The sequence below is a fragment of the Rattus norvegicus genome, chromosome 4 (genome assembly GCF_036323735.1).
Source record: "Rattus norvegicus strain BN/NHsdMcwi chromosome 4, GRCr8, whole genome shotgun sequence".
Taxonomy (NCBI): domain Eukaryota; kingdom Metazoa; phylum Chordata; class Mammalia; order Rodentia; family Muridae; genus Rattus; species Rattus norvegicus.
In genome coordinates, this window is record NC_086022.1 from 60020069 (window position 1) to 60041557 (window position 21489).

At 41.8% G+C, this 21489-nt stretch overlaps 1 protein-coding gene across 2 annotated transcripts in view; it reads left to right on the forward strand.

Moving 5' to 3' along the window:
* Klhdc10 (kelch domain containing 10) overlaps nucleotides 1-21489 on the forward strand; it is a 57809-nt gene that overhangs the window by 31359 nt on the left and 4961 nt on the right. For both annotated transcript variants that reach the window (XM_006236201.5, NM_001017456.1), the window contains 7 exons: nucleotides 10966-11187; nucleotides 12851-13005; nucleotides 15341-15489; nucleotides 17690-17774; nucleotides 18495-18561; nucleotides 19166-19213; nucleotides 20747-20886. In XM_006236201.5, the coding sequence (XP_006236263.1) occupies nucleotides 10966-11187; nucleotides 12851-13005; nucleotides 15341-15489; nucleotides 17690-17774; nucleotides 18495-18561; nucleotides 19166-19213; nucleotides 20747-20886 (866 nt within the window). The remainder of the gene's footprint in view (nucleotides 1-10965; nucleotides 11188-12850; nucleotides 13006-15340; nucleotides 15490-17689; nucleotides 17775-18494; nucleotides 18562-19165; nucleotides 19214-20746; nucleotides 20887-21489) is intronic.

Here is a 21489-nt window from a genome sequence, read left to right on the forward strand (position 1 = left end):
CCCATTGTTCAGATTTATAATCCCAGAATTTGGGAGACTGAGGCAGGAGGATTTTTATAGTGTAGGACAGCCCGAGTTGCATAGTGAATTCTAGGCCATCCTGGGCTGTAGAATGAAACTCTGTTTAAAGAAGCAGAACAAAGGTTAGAGAGGTAGCTGAGTTGGTAGGGTGCTTAAATCAAGCATGCCCAAAGCCACATATAAAATCCTGATCCCCAGCACCACATATAAAACCAAGTATGGGGGCAGGGAGATGGCTCAGACTTGACAACCGACTCACAATTCCTGGGACCCACACGGTAGAACAAGAAAGGAAACACCCACACGTTGTCCTCTGGCCTCCTTATATACGCAAGGCAAAACTATTTTCTTCTACACAAAATAAATACAGTAAAATTAAAACAAACAAAACACCATCAAAGCAAACAAAGGCAAAAGTGGTACCACTTTTCATTCCAACACTTGAAAGGGAGGTGAAGGCAAGACAATCAGAAGTTCAGGGTTGTCTCCAGTTCCATAGTGAATTCAAGGAACCTGAATCACGTGAAACCGTGTCACCACCATCACCACCAAAAGAACAATAATTAGGACATAGAGTTTAATGAAAAAGCAGTTGTGTGAGGCTAGAGAGAGGGCTCGGAGGGTAAGAGCACTTGCCGCTCTGGACAAGACCCTTCTTGAGTGCCATCACCACACGGTGGCCAACAGCATGTGCACCACCTCCATCTGAGTCTTCTCAGGCTTCTGCAGCATTAGGTGTGCCTGCGGCGCACACACTTGCAGGCACACCCTCAAACATTTACAAAACTTTAAAAATTGTATAAAATCCTATAAAAATATAGAATGTCAAAAGAAATAGTAAAAACAAGCCTGATTCTATCTGAATGGTGGTTTGTTTTTTTTTTTTTTTTTTTTTTGTATAGTTTCCATTTTAAAAAAAATTAATCATGGGGGAAAATACTGCACAGGTAAGTTTTATACCATTTGGTATTTTTAAGTCCTAAATTCAGAATGGCTGAGAAAGCTGGTGATAGAGAATGCCGAGCAGGGTGAGGGGAGCAGGCTCAGCATTGGGTGTGAGGATCACCACTAGCCTCCTTAGAAGCAGTGGCCTTGTCTGTCTTCTCTCCTTTGACTAGTTTCAGTGTTGATGCTGTGGCCACCTGCATCCCTTAACGTCTCTCTTCCCTTGGGTCACAGCGCTGTGTGTATGATCCTAGGTGTTTCTGCTTCCTCCTCTTTGTTCATTTTGTTCCCTTCCGTGTTTTCTTATTTCTACCCATTAAAGGTGGAAATTCAGTGTTCTGTCCTTTCTCCATGACCTCTGATTGTCCCATCGCCTTTCTTAGGTTTAACTCTGTTCATCATTCATCCCTCCATTCGGTGTTTCTGGATGACTTCCTGTGTAGCAGTTACTGTACTTGATAGATTGATGGTGCAGATCTAGGGAACCAGGTGAATGGACAGTTGCAGAGTGATTGGAATGAAGTTTTTTGTGGCAGTGTCCTGATAAGGTAGTGGAGCACACAGAGAGGTTTCTCATCAGTAAATGGGAAAGATGATGAAGAAGAATAGTATCATATGGTTTCTCAGATAAGTTACTTAAACCTAAGTGGGTTTTTGCAAGGGAAGAGTGAAATTTCAGACACAAGTGCCAGGTAGCTTGAATATGGTGTTGGTGTAAATGCCTTCAAGGTCTGTAGAAAGTTTAGCATAGTGGGGAATGGCAGCCAGAAAGAATCTGGAGGGGGCCAGATAGAGCAAGCACCACTGAAGGAGAGTTGTAGCTAGTAAGGAGATAACGACTGCAGTTCCCAAGTCCAGGGAAGCTGCAGCCCAAAATGAGGAGGCTGTAGTGGGGATGCGGGGGGGGGGGGGGTGTTGGGTGGTGGGAACCTGAATTATGCATATGCTGAATTAGAGATTTGATCACTAATTGAAGAGAGTGGGGGAAAAACAAGGACCGACTTCCAGGGTCTGGTTGTAGAGTGGTGCCCACAGAGGCACCAGGCGGATACCCAGGGCACATGCATACTGAAGGCAAAATACTCAAACCCACTGAATAAAAATAATCTTTTAAAAAAGTGACTTCCAGGGGTTGGGGACTTAGCTCAGTGGTAGAGCGCTTGCCTAGGAAGCGCAAGGCCCTGGGTTCGGTCCCCAGCTCCCCAGCTCCGAAAAAAAGAACAAAAAAAAAAAAAAGTGACTTCCAGATTTTCTGTATGACCTACTTCTTGTCACTAGGCTAATCACAGGGCAGAGTTTAGAAGTAGGCGTTAAACTCCCGTTGATTTGCAAACCACTAGTTGATTATCCCTTAACACTTTTAAGAAGTATTTCCAGAAAACCCTCTGATTCTTTGACAGTATAGCAGTTACTTCCAGGAAAACTTGGAAGACCTGTCCCCACTTTGTTCTGATGTCTCCTTCTGTGTACAGCCTGTAACAGCACCAGCACTGACCGCATGGAGTTCTGTTCATGTGTGTGTGCTTCCCCCAGGCTGTGAGCTCTGCCAGCACAGGGGCAGGAGCAGTGGGACAGCTGGCTCTGACTTCTTCATCTCCGCTTGGTAGTTCAGTGCATGCCAGAGGACATGGAGTTAGATCTAATTATACAGCAGTGGTCAGGGAAGAGCATGGGTGGAAATTTTAGTATATCCTTAACTGTTGTAGTTGTAAGTGGTAAATTAATAAATTGTTGAGAACATGCAAATGCTTTCTCAATAATCCATTAGGTGTTTTCTTTTTTTTTTTTTTTTTGTTCTTTTTTTTTTTGTTCTTTTTTTCGGAGCTGGGGACCGAACCCAGGGCCTTGCGCTTCCTAGGTAAGCGCTCTACCACTGAGCTAAATCCCCAGCCCCAGGTGTTTTCTTTAAAAAAAAAAAACTTATTTAAACTTTAGAAATAGTCTTTCAAAATATTTTCAGGTCTTTCATTTTGGAAATCCTTTGCCTTGGTTGAAAACAGTTTCATAGAGTCTGTTTTCTGTAACTAGGTCATGCATCTTCTCAAAAGAGGTTTCTACCAACTAACAGTGTGGCATGGTAAAAGCAGTTCTGATGTGTTGAAACACTGGATTTCCATCATAAAGTAGTAAACAAAATATCCACTTAACCTTCCTCAGTTCTCCAGTATCACTGCTAATGAAAAAAAGATGAATGGTGATGTGTCATCACAATTTTATTGAAAACAACAGAAAAAGGAAGTTTGGAGTCAGAGTATCTGCATCTGAATCCACGCTCTGCCATTTGTCAGCTGTATGACTTTGGGCAAGTGCTTGCTTAGTTCTTGTTTCCCTCAGATTCCTTATTTGTAAAGCCTGGGCTGTACAGAGTTGTCTTAACAATGGAATTACATCAACTGAGAAACCAACACTGAATATAATACAGTCCAAAACAGGGGTTCTTGATGCATGATTGATATCAGAGAATTTATTTTTGTTTGTTTGTTTGTTTTGAAACAGTATTTCACTATGTATCCCCTATCTAGCCTAGAACCTACTCTCCAGATGTGGCTAGTCTTGAACTCACAGAGATCTGCCTGCCTTTGCCTTCCGAGTGCTTAAATTAAAGTCTTCCCTCACACCTGGCCTCCTGGTTTTGTTTTGTTTTGTTTTGTTTTTAAGACTTAGTCTTGAGACATCTTCTTTGCTGGCCTGGGACTCATTATACAAACCAGGTCAGCCTTGCGTTCATCGATCACCTGTCTCTGCCTCCTGTGCTAGAGTTAAAGGCGTGTGCTACCGTACATAGTCTGATTTTTTTTTTTGACTAGTGCTTATTTTATTTCATATTTAAGACAGGGTCTCACTAAGTAGCTCTGGCTTGCCTGAAACTCAGTGGCCTCAACTCACAGAGGCTGCTAGATTAAAAATGTCACAATTATGCCTGACTTTCATTTTGTTAATGTCAAGCTCACAGACACTAAAGAGGAACTTGATATGGACGGCTTAAGATGAACAAATGAAGCAGCTGCCCACCCATGGTAGAAGCAGGTTGAGAGGAAGCTGTTAAATCGAGCCGTGTCTTCACAGATCCAGTAGTGAACTGTTCATTGTTCAGACTTAAGACTGGCCCCCGGTTTCTAACATGCAACACAGACTGCTAAAGGTGATTGGTTGCATTCAGTGTTCTCAGGGGAAATTATTTTGTAGATAAATTCTGCTTAAGGTAGGGGGAGTCAAAAAAAAAAAAAGATCTGAAATTTATGCTGTACACTTATTTTGGGAAAATTAGTTGGAAAGATATCTCTGGTAACATAAAAAAATCCAAAACGAGGAAGATTTGAGTATATGAAGTAGTATGTAGAGACTACTAAAACATAGCCACGAAGCTAAGTATAATTACAGAGGTTTCTAACAATGTAGAGGAATTGTGTAACTATGTGTGTATACATATACATATGTATTACATTCTATAACTGAGAATTCTGTAGCTGAGACAGTAGATCCAAGAGCAAGCTGGTCAGTCAGACTAGCTGGATGAGAAACGAACAGAAAGAGTTGTCCTGGGGTTGGGGATTTAGCTCAGTGGTAGAGCGCTTGCCTAGCAAGCACAAGGCCCTGGGTTCGGTCCCCAGCTCCGAAAAAAAAAAAAAAGAAAAAAAGAAAAAAAAAAAAAAAAGAAAGAGTTGTCCTCAGGCAGCAAGAGGAAGGACGAGAGACTCCAGGAGTCAGCTTTGGGCCTCGTGTACACATACCTATGCCCTTATATACATGCACACACATAGACACATGCATACACAACACAATACACATAAGCAAAAATAAATCTTAGTAAAAATATGACATTTCAATAATACTGAAATAGGTGAAAAGTGAGCATTCTTATTTTAGACATATACAATGAATTTATATAAACCAGGATTTTAAAAAGGCATGTCTCTAGAAAAATGTGTAAAAGTCTAAAGTAGACATTTACTGAAGAAAACTCCAGATGGCCAACTAATAGAACTTGGTTGGGCATGGTGATGTAGGCCTTAAATCTCCGCATTCTTAGAGGCCAGAAGCTAGAGGATCTCTGTGAGTTGAAGGATAGCCTGTCTACATAGTGACTTACAGGACTCCATAGAGATCCCGTCTAAAAAGATTTTAAAAAGTGCTCAATTTCATCAGCCATGAGAGACTGTGTGTTCTAGTGTGAGATAGGCTTGTAGACTAACAGGAATTATCCAGATGGGAGCAGTAACTGTGCCAAGTGTTGGCATGCATGTGGGACCCAGGGATTCTCATGCTGTTGGTTACTATGGGGATTGTTCCTGCCATTTTGAAAACTATGGCCTTATCTAATAAGGATTTCCTTTAAGACTCAGGAATTTAATTTCTGGATTTATAGCCAACAGCATTGTGACCCTCTGTATACTTTAAAACATGTATGAAAATGTTTATATCAACATCAAGAGCCACAAATTGAAAACACCTAAATGTCTATTTAGAGAACTAGACTGACTGAGTAAAGGGGCTGCTCACTCATAGGGAGAGAGAGGAGCAGGCTATGTGTACCATCTTCAACAACAACAGCATAAAGGAAGCCTTGAAGCAATCATAAATAAGAACCCAAAAGAATTGTACTACATAGTTTTATTTTGGTCCGTCCCCCCTCCCCCTCCCCCTCCCCCTCCCCACTCCCCCCCCTTGGAGCTGAAGACCGAACCCAGGGCCTTGAGCTTGCTAGGCAAGTGCTCTATCACTGAGCTAAATCTCCAAACCCCTATTTTGGTTTTTCAAGACAGGGTTTCTCTGTGTATCCCTGGCTGTCCTGGAACTTGCTTTGTAGACCAAACTGGCCTCGAACTCAGAGATCCTCCTGCTTCTGCCTCCCAAGTAAGTGCTAAAAAGGCACGTGCCATCACCCAGTTACTATATCATTTTGTTATACACTTCAAATATTATTTGGGAATGCACACTTAGATATGATAACATATAATGAAGCTATAAAGAAACTGCTAGTTTTATGATTGACAGAAAAATTAATGGGGTTGGAGAAATGGATTAGCGATTAAAATCATTGGTGAGTCTTGTGGAGGACCCAGGTTTGATTCCCAGCATCCGTATAGGAGCTCACAAAAGTCTGGTGCTGTGATCATGAAGGACAAGCTTCTGGGAGTTGGTAGTACCTACACTAATAGGTTCAAAGAAAAAGTATGACAGCCCCCCCAATATAAAAACCTAACAATAATTTAAGCATTCTTTTTTGTTAAGGTGTATCATCACACTGTGGTCTTGTATGTGTCCCTTTCTGTATTTAACATTTCAATGCAAATTTTATTTTAAAAACATACCCTTTTCTGATAAGGAACAAAATCTAGTGATTATTTTATTGGTAGACCATTAATAAGAAACCAAGAGGAAATGTCTTAATTTAGAAGTGAAATTTGACCAGCATCCTCCCTGAATTAAACTAAGCAAGTATCATCTCTTCTATACAACCTTGTTGTGTTAAATTTCAGCTAAAACTTGAATAGATAAACAAAAAAAAAAATTATTTGCTGGGGGGCTGGAGAGATGGCTTAGTGATTAAGAGCGCTTAATTAAGACCTTAATTTGTTTCCCAGCACCCACATGGCAGCTCACAATTGTCTATAACTCCAATTCCAGAGGTTCTGATGTCTTTTTCTGATCACCCTAGGCACTAGGTATGCACATAGTATATATACATTTAGGCATTCATACACACAGAAAATAAATCTTTAAAAATATTTTTCTGGACTGCACTCTGGGGAAGCAGAGGAAGAAGATCAAGAGTTCAAGCCTTGTCTAAATGTGGTGGTACATGCCTTTAATCCTTGCACTGAAGAGGCATAACAGGTTTCTGCAAGTTTAAGGCTAATCTGGTCTAAAGAATGTATTTCAGGTCAACCAATGCTATATAGTGAGATCCTGCCTCAACAGAGTTAAAGGCTGGCCCAGACTACATACCCAGACCCTATCTCAATAGAGGAAGATAGTAGTGCTGGGAGGGGTATATAGCTCAGTTGGTAGCATACTTGCTTGTCATTCATGAAGCCTAAGTTTCGTCTCCAACACTGAAAATTGGGCATGGTGACCCATAACTGTAGTCCCAGCATTCTGAAAGTAGGAATAGGAGGATCAGTAGCTCAAATTACCCTGGGCTATATAGAGAGCTTGAGGTAATCCTGGGCTACTACTGAAGACCCTGTCTCAAAAAAAACCCCAAACAAACAAAGTACACATATGTAGGAGTATAAATTGGTCCAGTTCAGCTGTTGGAGAAACAGTATAGCTCTACAATAGTTTTATCTGTAAATATTTGAAATGCTTGTTTCTTTGACCCAAGAATTCAATCTCTAGGTATATTCATATGTTTTCATATGCATATGTAGAAGAAACTTTATTCCAATATTATTTGTAATAATGAGAACATTGGAAATGGCCTAATCATCTGTAGTATAATCTCAGAGAGCTAGCTTGTTTCTGCTACAAATTCAGACCCACTTCCCTAGTGACCATAGCTCCCATTTACCCCTGAGTTAGAACAGATGCTTGCCTCAGGAAAGGAAATGGCTCAGGTGTTCAGGTCCCACAGCCTTGTCTCTTTTGGATGTTCAGATCACCCCAGCACATAGGTTCATTTTTTATTTCTCACTTCTATGTTTTTACATTGTGTGTGTGTGTGTGTGTGTGTGTGTGTGTGTGTGTGTGTGTGTTTACATATGTATGTGTGATGTAATTTCAGGAGTTGGATGCTGGTCTTTGGGCTTGGCTCTGTGAATCTTTACTGTTGAGCTCACTCTGAAACCCTACTCCGTTTTCTAGTGAGTTTTGGAAGCAGGCAACCCAAGCCTGTGGATGATTTCATTAGCAGAAAACTTGGTGGAGGATTCAGAGACTAAAACCAAATTTCATTTTGTCAAGGTCGAGGAGCCTGTGCTATATGCCACATGATGAAAATCAATGCTTGCTTCTTGCCCTGATAAATTCCTGTGATTTTTAAAAAGAGAAGTGGGTTTCTGGTATGTGGAGTTGCTCTTAGGCTGGGACTGTAGGAAGGAGATCTGTGGAGAGGGGAGTGAGTAACCTGGTGCAGCTCTGAAGGCTCCTTGACAGAATGCTCAGCATTTGTTTATCAGGTACTGGGCAGATGCTCGCACCCAGCTGTTTAATTAGACTAGATTGTGAGAACAGCAGAAGGTTGCAGTTAGAGTCACCTGGCAGTGCCAGGGAGAAACGAGCTACACACTTTTGTAGCAGCCTCATGAAAAACAAGGCGTAATGCTAATATTTTATTTAATCCATGTCATTTTGTTATATCATTAACATAGAACTGGTAATTTTACATTCTTTTAGGGGTGCTAAATCTTTGAACATAAATTCCAGTTGGGCCCAGCCACATTCAAGTGTAGCCAGGAATTACTGCATCATGCAGGGCAGAGCTCGGCTGTAAGCCCCAGAGACAATGTCACTGGCCCCGAAGCTGTCACAATAACAGTTCACAATTGTTGTCCAGTAATGTTTGAGCTTAGAATGAGTGAATGGATACATTTTATGTCAAATCATCTTTTCGTTTTGCCGAAGTGTTTGAGCCGCGTGAGTTATGTTCATCATAAAGATGGTGGTAAACTTGGAACATGTTCTTTGCTCTGTGTCCATTGAAAGTCCTAGGATGCTACTGTATTTCTTCTCATGTTTTCCGAAAATGTAAAAATCCTAAGAATCATCTAATGCTCCTGGAAACAAACAAACAAAAAAAAAAAGAGAGAGAGAGAGAGAGAGAGAGAGCATCATAGTTCCTGACTAGTGAGCATAGCAACTGATTTAAGTTTGCCTTGCTGATTCCTAGATGCATTGTAACTTGCAAAGATCATTGCACAGTCTAGCCCCTGTCCCCTAGATCACACTCGCCCTCTCCCCCTTTTCTTCCTCTGGGCTGGAGACTGAAGCCAGGCCTCACACGTGCTAAGCACCTGTTCTGCTGTGAGCTCCACGCCATCTATCTTGGAAATAACTACGTCAGAGTCCACAGAGCTGGGCATTGTTTTGATCATCTTTGCCACTGTTTACTCTGGCCTGAAGTTAAACTCAGGGAAACTTTTAAACATGTTGTATTTTTCCAGCTGTGTCAGCTGATATGGGTGATGCAGGATAATTATACACGCTGTTTGCCTTTGAGGAACTTTTACTCTGTTTGCAATAGAAAAACATGAAATGAATGGAGAAGAATCAGTTACAAACCAGTTCCATTGTCAACCTTGTTCAGTGTTCTCTGTGAGCCATAGGCTAGGTTACAGAAAAGTGGGTGCACCTACATTTATTTCTCAAATAGCTCTTCTCCACCTGGAAAGAGACCTGTAAGCCAGTGAACATTTAAGAGCAGCTGGGCAGTGAGGCTGGCAGCCCTAGTGAGTAAGTGAAGGAAGGAGTTAGCATCAGAAGGCTCTGAGCTGCTTCATTCAGGCCTTAAAGAGCTGTAGTGATTTGTACACAGGCCTGACAGGGGCCAGAATGACTAAAAGATACATTGTTGCTTTGTTTTTCAGTTATTTTAGTTCTGTACATAGCATTTTAACTCTTGTTCCAAATTTACCCTATAAAGTGGGCTTTTGATTGAAAAGACACACAAGTTTGGTAATAAATGCTAATTTAAAACATATTTATTAGGCGTCTAACAGTGTCCCTAAGTACTAGTGAACATTATATTGTTGTCAGTAGCACATGAAAACAGATATCTCTAGGGTAGTAACGAGTGTAGAGTCATCTTAGTCCATATGGCATTTTAGCTGTTTGGTTCTGTAACTGTTCAAGGGCTTATGTAGACTGGTATAAGAGGTTGTAAGGATAATAGAAATATAAAGTAGTGGATTTTTTCCTTTAAAAGGACCTCAAAATTATTTAAATGAATTAATGTATATAATTTAGTCATTTACTTACTGTATACTAGGTATTTAACCAAGGGCCTTAAACATGCTTGGCAACTCTACTGACTTGAGCTATGTCCTCAAATTGCCTAGGCTGTTTTTGAACTTATGCTCTGAGCTCAGTCAGGCACTGAAATTATGGTTCTCCTACCTCAGCTTCCTGAGTAATTTTGATTACAGGCTTGTGTCACAGGCCTGGCTGTTTGGTGTAGTTGAAACTTGAGAAAGAGTCTATGGCTGTAGCTCAGGACAGAATGCTTGCCAACCATGCACAAGACAGGTTTGATTCCAGCTCTCATAGGGAAAAATATTTAAAATCTATAATTTGCTTCCTTCCTGTTCACCAAACTTTGCCCTTTTTTGGGGAGGGGGTGTGGGGAAGAGTCCTGGGGTCCTATCCAGAAAATATTGTCTTTACCAATATCATGGAGTATTTCAGAAGACAGGTCTTACCTACAGTTTTTTATTTTTGACCATTTTGAGTTTAAACCTTTTTTTCATAAATAGCTTTTCTTAGTGATAACTTTAAACAGAATATAAGATGTTCTTTGGGATAAATGCAGGATCTTCTTTGAAAAGTTTTGGAATGGTATTCAAAGAATTAATTTTGCTCTGAGCACATGACAGCCAGTTTTCTTTTTAAGTGTATACTTACATGTATGTGTTTACTTAGACATGACTCATTCATGTTTGTGATTGCTTTCTCCAATAGTCACAGTTTAACCTAGCTTGCCTGTGTTCTCACCTAAAGAGTAAGAAATTTGACCTCTTAGCCTCTGAAATTCTAGGCCTCTCTTTCTTCTCTGAATTCCACATCGTCAGTCATTTCCTTGAGTTTATCATGCTGTGTCACCTCTCCTGGGAAGAATCTTTTACTCTTCGAAATTTGAAAATCATATGACTAAAAGTGGAGACTAACTCCCTAAAAATCTTGAGTAGTCTGTGTAATGCATAAAGTACCTAGGTGAGTGACAGACACGTGTGTTAGGAATCCCTCCCTGACTCCCTTTTGAAGTTCAAATGATTGTTACTAATTTTGTTTATGTTCTTCAACTGTGGGCCACTTTTGGAAAACCATCCTCTTCTTCTTTAGGCCACAGACCTCCCCCAGCCCGCAGTGGACACCGTTGTGTGGCAGATAACACCAATCTCTATGTGTTTGGAGGGTATAACCCAGACTATGATGAATCGGGAGGGCCAGATAACGAAGACTATCCTCTCTTCAGGGAGCTTTGGAGGTATCATTTTGCAACAGGCGTGTGGCACCAGATGGGCACAGATGGCTACATGCCCCGGGAATTGGCATCTATGTCACGTAAGTGCCAGCAGTTTTGAACTTTTGACTTTGTGAACTATCTGAAGTGGCAGGTTCAGTGTCACTTGTCCCTTCTTAATAATGTACACTATTGTAACATGGTAAGTGTTGTCACTGAGTAGGTATTTCACTGTGCTGATAATATAGTGTAATGACTCTGAATCTCTGAGTTCCAGGTTTGAATCTAACTGTAATATTGGATTGCCAGATGAGTTTTTAACTATTTACCTGTAAAGGGAGGTTAACGATATCTCGGGGTTCAGTATAAAGTATTACATATATCCTAGGAAAAATGTAGTCAAATGAAAAACTGGAGTTGCAGCTATAGTAATTAATAGCTATTAAATGAAGGACTTCACTTCCTTACAGCATCATTGTGATATAAGTTTCTACAGTGATGGAACCCAAGGTTTCAGAGGGACTCTGAGAATAAATGGCTAAGGGTTCATGCTCTGAAGCCAGGCTGCTTGGGATTGAATCCCAGCTCTTTTTAGGAAACCCTCATTAAGCTATTTAAACTCTTTTTGCCAATATGGTGTGCATACCTATAATCCCAGCACTTGGAAGGCTGAGACAGAAGGATTGCAATGAATTTGAGACTAGCCTTATATCTCCTGAAAACAAATAAACAGAGGAATTAAAAAACAAACATTTGTTACTTCTGTTTCTGTTTATCATTTCTAAAAGTGGAGGTTGGATCATTGCTTAATGGTGGAGTGCACCAAGCTCTGGATGCAGACTTAGCACAGAGAGGGAGACAGGAGAGAGAGGAAAGTAACAATGAAAGAGAGAAGAAAATAATATTTACAATTCGTTAGGGAGGTTAACTAGTTTTCTCCAAAAGTCCCACTAGAATTAAATCCAACTCTTGGCGGCGCTGTAGTATATATAGACTGTTAACTACTGCACTGTATGAGTTAAAAGACGATGGGAAGTTGGAGAGCTACGGAAATGAGAGAGGCAGAGGGAAAGAGGGAGGGAGGGAAGAAGACAGGGAGGATTGTACACAATGCAACAAACAGAAAAGATAAAGAGCAAATACCAAAACTGCCGGCAGGATATTGGTGTTTCTTTTTATCGGGTAGAGGATTAAACTGGCAGAAACTACAATTTAAAATGTATAAAGATCACTCCTCTGACAGAGAATGATCCCTTAATCCCCTATTCTAGTCCTGTGGGGTCTTTTCTAAGACAAAAATGGTCATTTTCCTCTGGTGTGCTGTGTATTCGAGCTGTCTTGAACAACAGTGGTATTCTGTAGTTCGTAAACTTGACATTGCTATGCACGTTATTTTATTTAGTGCATCTTGGCTGTTTATCATATATCTAGCAGTGAGCCGTGTGAGATAATCCATACAGTGTGAAGTAAGCCATTTCTTTTGCAAAATCTTACAGTTGGATATGTGTGATCTTAATAAGATCATTAAAGTAAACATGCGTGAGCTGCTCAGGTGGTCTGGATGCATGGACAGCACACTGCAGTCAGTGCTCTGGGTCGGAGGGCAGCACACTGCAGTCAGTGCTCTGGGTCGGAGGGCAGCACACTGCAGTCAGTGGTCTGGATGCATGGACAGCACACTGCAGTCAGTGGTTTGGGATCGTGGGCAGCTCACTACAGGAAGCAGTGCACAAGCAGAACATGTTCCTCTTCCTCTTCTCTCAGTTGTGCTGCATGGAAACAACCTGCTTGTCTTTGGAGGCACAGGCATCCCATTTGGGGAGAGCAACGGCAATGATGTCCACGTCTGCAATGTGAAGTACAAGAGATGGGCCTTACTCAGCTGTCGTGGGAAGAGACCCAGTCGGATATACGGACAGGTACTGACTGGCAGGTTAACGTTGATGCATTTGCTTCATGTTTTTATACTCTAGCAGCAGTGTCAAAAAACAGTGCAGCTGCAGTTTTAGTGGAGATAGAACTTGATGGGGCATTTCACGCTTCTGGTATGAAAGTATAATTTGTGAATCTTACCATTGCCCCTCTTATTGTCACCATTCTTTCCTGGGTGTTGGCTTTTGTTGTTCCGTGTGCAGGCTAAAGGACGGCCTCAGGTATCGTTCCTGAGGAGCTGTCCACCTTTTTTTTTGAGCCGGTGTCTCTCTGGCGTCTGGGGCTTGCTGCTGAGGCTGACTGCCTGGCTGGTGAGCTCCAGGGTCTGCCACCTGACCTCGCCTCGCCAGCACTGCTTGTACAAGTTCATCTTCACCACTCCTGGCTTGTTGTGTTTGTTGTTTCAAGAGGTGCTGGGAACTGAACTGGGGTCCTTGTGCTTGCACAGCAGCAAGTTACCCAGCAAGCCATCTTCCCAGGACTGTTACTTACTTCTAATCCAGCGTGAAGTAGGAGCTAGATCTGTGGAAGTTTCTTTAACTACACCAAACCTTAGAGTAAATGGAGCTTTATCGTGGTCTGAGTCTGGTCTGATGATAGAATTCTCTGAAGAACTGTTTCTCCTAAGAAGAGACTGAACTTGAGTTTGAACTTAAACATGTAGAGACTGTGTGTAAGTCAGTTTAACCTTTGGTTTATAAAGATCTCTCCAGAAAGACAGTGGGCTGCCCTATAACAGACTCTGAGACCAGTGGATACACTTACATCAGGCACTGTTTGGCATGTGGCTCAGCTGTCTGGCACAGGAGTGATTAAATACTTCTGAGCTCTAACTTTGAAAGGGACATGCTCTAGATCCCTCTCTGTCCCACCTCGGGAGCCACTCAGGCATGGAGAAGTAGCCGAGGCAGGGCTTCAGAGTAGGTGCTTGGAAGAGAAGTCTGGTGGGAAATGCCAGCTCTGCGCTTCCTACTTCTAGGATGTCGCTAGCTCAGCTTCCGTCATTGAGAGTCATCAACAGATTCCTTTCTAGGTAGAGCTGGCACAGTCAGACACAACCTCCAAGGTCTATAGAATGCTTTAGTCATTTCTTCATTCCTTCGTGGACAAGGACTCAGGTGTTGCTGGTCCCAGCTTCTTAATATCAACTTCATGAGAGTTGGGATTATAGGCATATGTTACCTGGCTGTAGGGTCTGAATTTTCATTATTTCTGCGTGTGTGTGTGTGTGTGTGTGTGTGTGTGTGTGTGTGTACACGTACGTGTGTATGTGTGTGTGTGCACAGATGCCGCACAGCCCACAAGTATGGGTCAGAAGACAACATTTTCAAGTTGGTTGTCCCCTTCACTGTGGAGTGTAGAGATGAGCTCAGGTGTCAGGCTTGCATGGCCGACACTTTTAGCCCACAGGGGTCATCTTGCCAGCCTTTTAACCTTTAACTTTTTGAGATTTTGATGTGGTTTTTGTTTGTTTGTTTATGTTTTCTTTGGTATTGTTTTGTCTTCTTGCTTGTTTGTTTTGTTTTATTGAGACAAGGTCTTACTTTGTAGCTCAGTTTGGCCTGGAACTCACTATAGAGCCCCTAATCTAACCTCAGACTTGTGATCTTGCCTCAGCCTCCTGAGTACTAGGATTATAAGTGAACACTATCGCACTGAGTCAATTTGACACTTTATTTTATTTTTAGATTTATTTTCTCTGTGTGTGTGTCTGTGTGTGTGTGCGCGCGCGCGCGCGTAATACATCTGTGCGTAATTCCCATGAAGATCAGAAGAACTGGAGTTACAGTTGTGAACCACCATGTGGGTGCTGGAAACTGAACTCAGGTCCTCTGGAAGAGCAATAGGCCCTAAGAGCTGAGCCATTGCCTCAATCCTGATGTTTTCTTTTTGTTTATGCAATGTGTATGTGCAGAGGTGCCTGGGGAACTAAGGTCACAGGTGGTTATGAGCTGCCCAAATGGGTGCTGGGAACTGACTCCAGTTCTCTGGGAGAGCAGGAAACTCTCCGACTACTGAGACATGTTTCTAACCCAAGATTCATATATCTTAAAGGCTGAAGAAGAGGTCAGGCAGGTCAGAGGCAGATGGATCTCTGAATTCATGGCCAGCATGATCTATAGAGCGAGTTCCAGGACAGCCAGAGCTACACAGAGAAATCCTGTCTTGAAAAATAAACAAACAAAAAAAAAAAAGAAAAAAACAACAAGCAAACCTAGGAAAAAGCAAAGAGAAGAGAATTTGATATGACGCAGTTTGGGGCATCTGCTGAGTTTAAGTTCTGTGCTAAGTACTAAGGAGCGTTCTTACTCCCTTCCACAGGCAATGGCCCTCATCAATGGGTCCCTTTACGTCTTTGGGGGAACAACTGGCTACATCTATAGCACAGACCTGCACAAGTTAGATCTCAACACCATGGTGTGGACACAGCTCAAACCAAACAACCTGTCCTGTGACCTGCCGGAGGAGAGGTGAGGTGTGGGGACAGCACTGGCCTCTCGCTGAGATCTGACCTCTTCAGAGCCTTAGCAACATGAAAGGAAAGTAGCTAACTGCACTGGATCCAGACTAGTAGGGAAGAAAGGTCTGCTGATGAGAAGAGAGTGTTTTCCTCTAAGTGTAGCATTTTTAATATATTATTTCTGTTGTACCTTTTAGTCTTTCAGTAGTACGAGGTTAGTAATATTTGAAAGAAACCAACAATAAGTTACCCCTAAAATCATAATGAGGGTCAGTGAGTATTGACTGGACGAGTGCATTCCCTCTCTACAGACTAATTGGGTGTCTCTTGTTGCCTTAAACAGCATGTCTGTATTTGCTCTACTCCAGTGTCCTTGTAGGAGTTATTTGGGGGGGGGGGGATTTGGGATGTGGTTGTTTATGCAATTCTTTGGATGTAATTTATGCTGTGAGCACTAAGCCTTTCAGGGAAAGACAAACATTTTCACATTATTGCCACTGGGAGGCTGAAACAGGAGGATTAAGAATTCCAATTCTAGGGGCTGGGGATTTAGCTCAGTGGTAGAGCGCTTACCTAGGAAGCGCAAGGCCCTGGGTACGGTCCCCAGCTCCGAAAAAAAAAAATAAAAAAAAAAAAGAATTCCAATTCTGAGCCGGGAGGTGGTGGCACATGCCTTTTATCCCAGTACTCAGGAGACAAAGGCAGGTAGATATCTCGGAGTTTGAGGCCAGCCTGGTCTGCAGAGTGAGTTCCAGGACAGCCTGGGCTACATAGAGAAACTCTGTCTCAAATCACTGTGTGTGTGTCTCTCACTCCCACCCACAACCCCATCCCTCAAAAAAGAATTCCAATTCTAAAGGGCTGGGCGATGGTTCAGTGGTTAACATGGCTTCCAGAGCTTCCAGAGGTCTTAAGTTCAATTCTCAGCACCCATATGGCAGCCCACAACCATCGGTAACTATAGTCCTATGGATTCAGTTCTCTCCTCTGGTGTGCAGAGTACATGCAGACGACACACCTATACATCAAATATATCTTTTTAAAAAAGAAATTCCAATTCAAAGAAAATCTGTACTAGTCAGGGGTCTTTAGAAGAATAGAATTTATAAAATGAACACACACACACACACACACACACACACACACACACACACAGGCTTATAAATTATAAACAGTCTAACAATGGCTATCTGCCAATGCCAGGCCCAAGAATCCAGTAGTTGTTAAGTCCACAGGCTGGATGTCTCACTTGGTTTTCAGTATACACCGGAATCCTGAAGAAGTAAGCTGAGTGTCAGAGAAGGAATGGACTTGCCAGTGAGAGCAAGCTTCCTTCGTCTGTACGTGTCCTTTATATAGGTTGTCACCAGAAGGAATGGCCCAGATTTAAGGTGGATCTCCTTCCTCAAAAGAGCTGGATTGAAAGTGCATCTTTTTACCTCAAATGCTTTAAGAAAAAAGCCCTCACAGGTATATTTAGCCACTTGAGTTTTAAATAATCCCAGATATACTCAAATTGACAATCCAGAATAGCACACAGAGCCTTTCACTTTGGGAGAAAGTTTCATTTGTAGCTCAGCTGCCTAGATAAAAGTTCTAGTAGGTACCTAGGAAGCGCAAGGCCCTGGGTTCGGTCCCCAGCTCCGAAAAAAAGAACCAAAAAAAAAGTTCTAGTAGGTGTTTCACTCAGCATTCTGCACACACAATTTCTGTCAAATATCTTAACTCATAGTGTAGGTTTAATTAAATACAGGTAGATCGCTTATTAGAGCTAGTTCCTCCTTTTACAGACTTATGACAGGAAGATTATAGACAATCTAGAAAGTACATGTCAGCAGTTAAAGAAAGAGATAAAACAAAACTTAGAGATAGCTAAGATTACCAGTCGAGATTGGACAAGCTCTCACTCGTGTGTTTGCATATCTGGGAGTTTAAAACCTGCCTGAAGCCTGTTTAGAGCTCATTTGTTTTCCAGGTAATGGTGTGAGATGAACTTCTGAATGGATTAGCCATCCTTTAGTCCTTTCTGATTGTTAGTGCATTTGTGCATATTCTGTAACTCATTAACTAATTCACTGTTGGTTAACACTTAGGTCATTTCTAATCATTTGTCACCATAAATAATGGTGTATATTTAGTTAATAAAAGCCTCACAGCTAAACCTTAGGAAGGTCGTTTTCACCTAGAAGTATTTTATTTGGTACTTTCAGGTACAGACATGAAATTGCTCATGATGGGCAGAGGATTTACATCTTGGGAGGAGGCACTTCCTGGACAGCCTATTCCTTAAACAAGGTACTATTTTGTTTCTTAAAGAAATGAAAGGTACTGGGAGATGAATAGACAGGCATATATCATACTAATGAAGATGATTCTGTTGGGCACTTGAATTTTGGAGCAGCTTCAACCCTTGTTTTGTGCTCAGTATTCGTTCTCTGTAACAGAAGGTTGGACTCAGAGCTCCTGAGAGGCTTTGCAGGATACTCACATTCGTCACATGCTGAAAAGGCTTGAGGAACGTGTGGTGGGTGGGGCTGTGGCTGAAGATTGGATTGTAGTTAGAGATGGAGCAGGCTTCTGGGAATGTAACATCCCTGTCAGGACTCCACACCACTGACTCCAGAGATAGCTCCTTAGGACTCTTCTTAGTCATCCCTCCCCAGGGCATTTCAAGTCAGTTAGAAATCCCAGAGAGGTCTAGGTCAGGCGGCAGAGGAGCTCTGGGCCTGCCTTGAACCTGTAAGAGTTCTGCTGAGCCTTAGTCTGAAACCTTTCCTGGGCTGTCTTTCTTCTTTCTATTACAAGGATGTTTCTCACTCACTGTGGACATGTGAAAATGTGAAAGGTCTAGGACAGCACACAGTAGGACAGCACAGACCACTAAGAGGCGTGTGCATCTCTCCTTAGTCTAGCCCTTTTCTCACTTTTCCTAAAGTTTACTTTTAGAAAATCTGTTTTCATGGTACCTAAGATTACAGTTATTTACCTGTACATGTATTCTTTTGTTCTTCCAAGATCCACGCATATAACCTTGAAACAAATGCATGGGAGGAGATCGCAACAAAACCTCATGAAAAAATAGGTAAATTAAAAGTAATGATTCATGTCTTTACAACTATATTTTATACTTGTATATTTATTATTATTATTATTATTATTATTATTATTATATAAAATATTATATTTTGGGGGTGTAGGGTGGTTTTCTTAAATGGCATGACAATAAAGTATTTTTTTTTCTTTTTTTCGGAGCTGGGGACCGAACCCAGGGCCTTGCGCTTGCTAGGCAAGCACTCTACCACTGAGCTAAATCCCCAACCCCACATAAAGTATTTCTAAAGCTGGCATTAGAAGCTACTTACATTCTTCTGCTCAGTTGTTGTTCTCCCTCAGAGACTGAGCAGAAAGGTTTCGACAAGGATCATTGGGTTACGCGCCACAAATTGAAAAAGCACATGTGAAATAAGGAATGGGGGCCTAAGGGCTGGAGAGGGGTCTTGGCTGAAGCACTTACTGCTTTCCAGAGGACCCGAGTTTAGACCCATTGTCAGGTAGTTCAAAACCCTGCAAGTGATGTGGTCTCTCTGAGGCACACACGTGGTATACAGAGACACACAGTCACACACAGTGAGAAAATCTATTGTTTTCTGTGCATAATTGAATTTCTGTATTTATGTGTTTGACAGGTTTTCCTGCAGCCCGACGATGTCACAGTTGTGTTCAAATAAAAAATGGTATGGAGTCTAAATGAAGTTTGATTCATTTCTGTAATTATAGCTGTTGAGAATGACTGGTTTCCTAATTAGCTCTTCAAAGGGGGTGAATAATTTTGGACAGCACCTACTTTTTATGATTTAAACTTAAAGGAAACTCTAGAGAATTTTGCCTCTTGGAAGTTTTCAGAATATAAACTAGTTTTGTGTCTGGGCTTTTTCAGTTAAAAAAACTCTGAAGTTGATGAGAGATAAAGTTTTATTATACCACTGGCTCCCCGAGCATGATTTGTGATTGTAGCAGTGTGGGTGCTTATGCAGTAAGACCTTGGTGCACACCATACTAAAATTGTAATAACTCTCAGAGTATTTATTATACCATGAACTTTATTCTGTTCTCTGTCTGATGTCAGGACTCTGAGTTCATTCTTTGGGCCTCCTGTAGCAAAGGCTTGGTGTGATTTCAGAAAGTAGAGGCTACTGTATCTAAGTATGATAATGAATTTTTGGCTAATGGCTTTTAATTTACTGGACATTTATTTGTTTTTATGATTGAGCATACCCACCCTCCTCCCCACTCCTGGGAAGGGGTATATGCAGAATTGACAGCCGAGCCTTTGACATTCTAGTTCAGATTTAGGTAGCATTTGTCTGCCATTTTATATGCACACAGGGCCTTTTAAACTTAGGCTCATGCTTTTGGATAGGTTTATAGCGAGCAGTGCTGCTCTGCTTTGCCTCTGAGGACACAGCAATGCTAAAGTTTTTCTTGCATCCTAGCCAAAAAACTTTCTGCTGTGTTTTATAGTTTAATTAAGCATTGGATTAAACATGGTCCCAACTCGAGTTAGCCATTTATTCATTTGCTTTCTGGAAGTCACACTTTATATAGTTGGAACTTCTGGGCCTTTAAAAGGTCACATGGCCTTTACTACAAATCGATCAGGCGTATGAACTAACCAACTCCCAGCTATACAGATCAAATAAGTTTTTGCTATTATGGCTGAAGATGGCCAGGAAGAACCTGTTTTGTGGCCCAGATTGCATGTTGCAGCGAGCATTTCTCCATAGGTAAAATGTCCATACGGAGCATATGTGTCTGTGGGAGGAAAAAACGCATGCTCTTTCCAGGCAAGAGTTTGGAAACTGGTCTGTAGCTGTGTTTTGTTTTCGATTAGTATTTTCTTGACTAGTGGGATTTTTAGCTTCTCTTGGAAGTTGGGAAGAAGTGGCTGGCCTGCTCCCTCCAGTGCATTTCTTGGTGCTGCACAGCCACCCTCCTTCAGCGCACGAGCTTTCCCTGACTCCAGTTTATTTATTTCCAGTGCCTCATGTCTCTGTCCACTCACTTTCTGTGTCTGTAACCTAGAAATACTTGAATTTGAGAACCTTGATGTGAAGCTGCCTTAGAGGCTGGCATCCTTCATCCCAGCAAAATGTCCCAGTTGTGATGAGGCACGGTCCACCTGTCAGCTAACCATGCACTCCCATAAGACATGCTGTAGCTGCAACTCATTTCCTTTGTGTGCTGTTGGCTTTCTCCTTTCATGACAGATGTCTTCATTTGTGGTGGCTATAATGGAGAAGTGATCCTGGGAGACATCTGGAAGCTGAATCTTCAGACTTTTCAGTGGGTGAAGCTCCCCGCCACCATGCCAGAGCCCGTTTACTTTCACTGTGCAGCTGTCACACCTGTGAGTTTGTTCTTGTGCTGATCTTAGGAAGTTGTAGGGTGAGGAAGACTAGCCAGGAAAAGTTGCTGGTAGCAACCACATGTGTGAAAGGAGAAGGAAGTACGGTCACATCTAAGTTTAAAAAAGCAATGTAATATATAAGAGAGCAGAATGGGGGTTGGGGATTTGGCTCAGTGGTAGAGCGCTTGCCAAGGCCCTGGGTTCGGTCCCCAGCTCTAAAAAAAAGAAAAGAAAAAAAAAAAGAGAGAGAGAGAGAGAGAGAGAGAGAGAGAGAGAGAGCAGAATGATGTTACCCTTTGTTACCATATTATTGAGAATATACAGAAACCTGGTTTTCATCTTTGTAGTATAACCAGCATTTGGTACTTTAGATAATCAGTATACTCTAAATTTAATTGTTAATAAAAAGTTCTTTGTACTTGAAGTTAAAACACATGCACACCTTTAAGCCCAGCACTCAAGAGGCAGAGGCAGGTGGATCTCTGTAAGTTTGAGGCTAGCCTGATCTACAGAGCGAGTTCCAGGATAGCCAGGGCTACACAGAGAAACCCTGTCTCAACAAAACAAAACAAATAAAAAAAACCCAACCAAACAAAAATACAA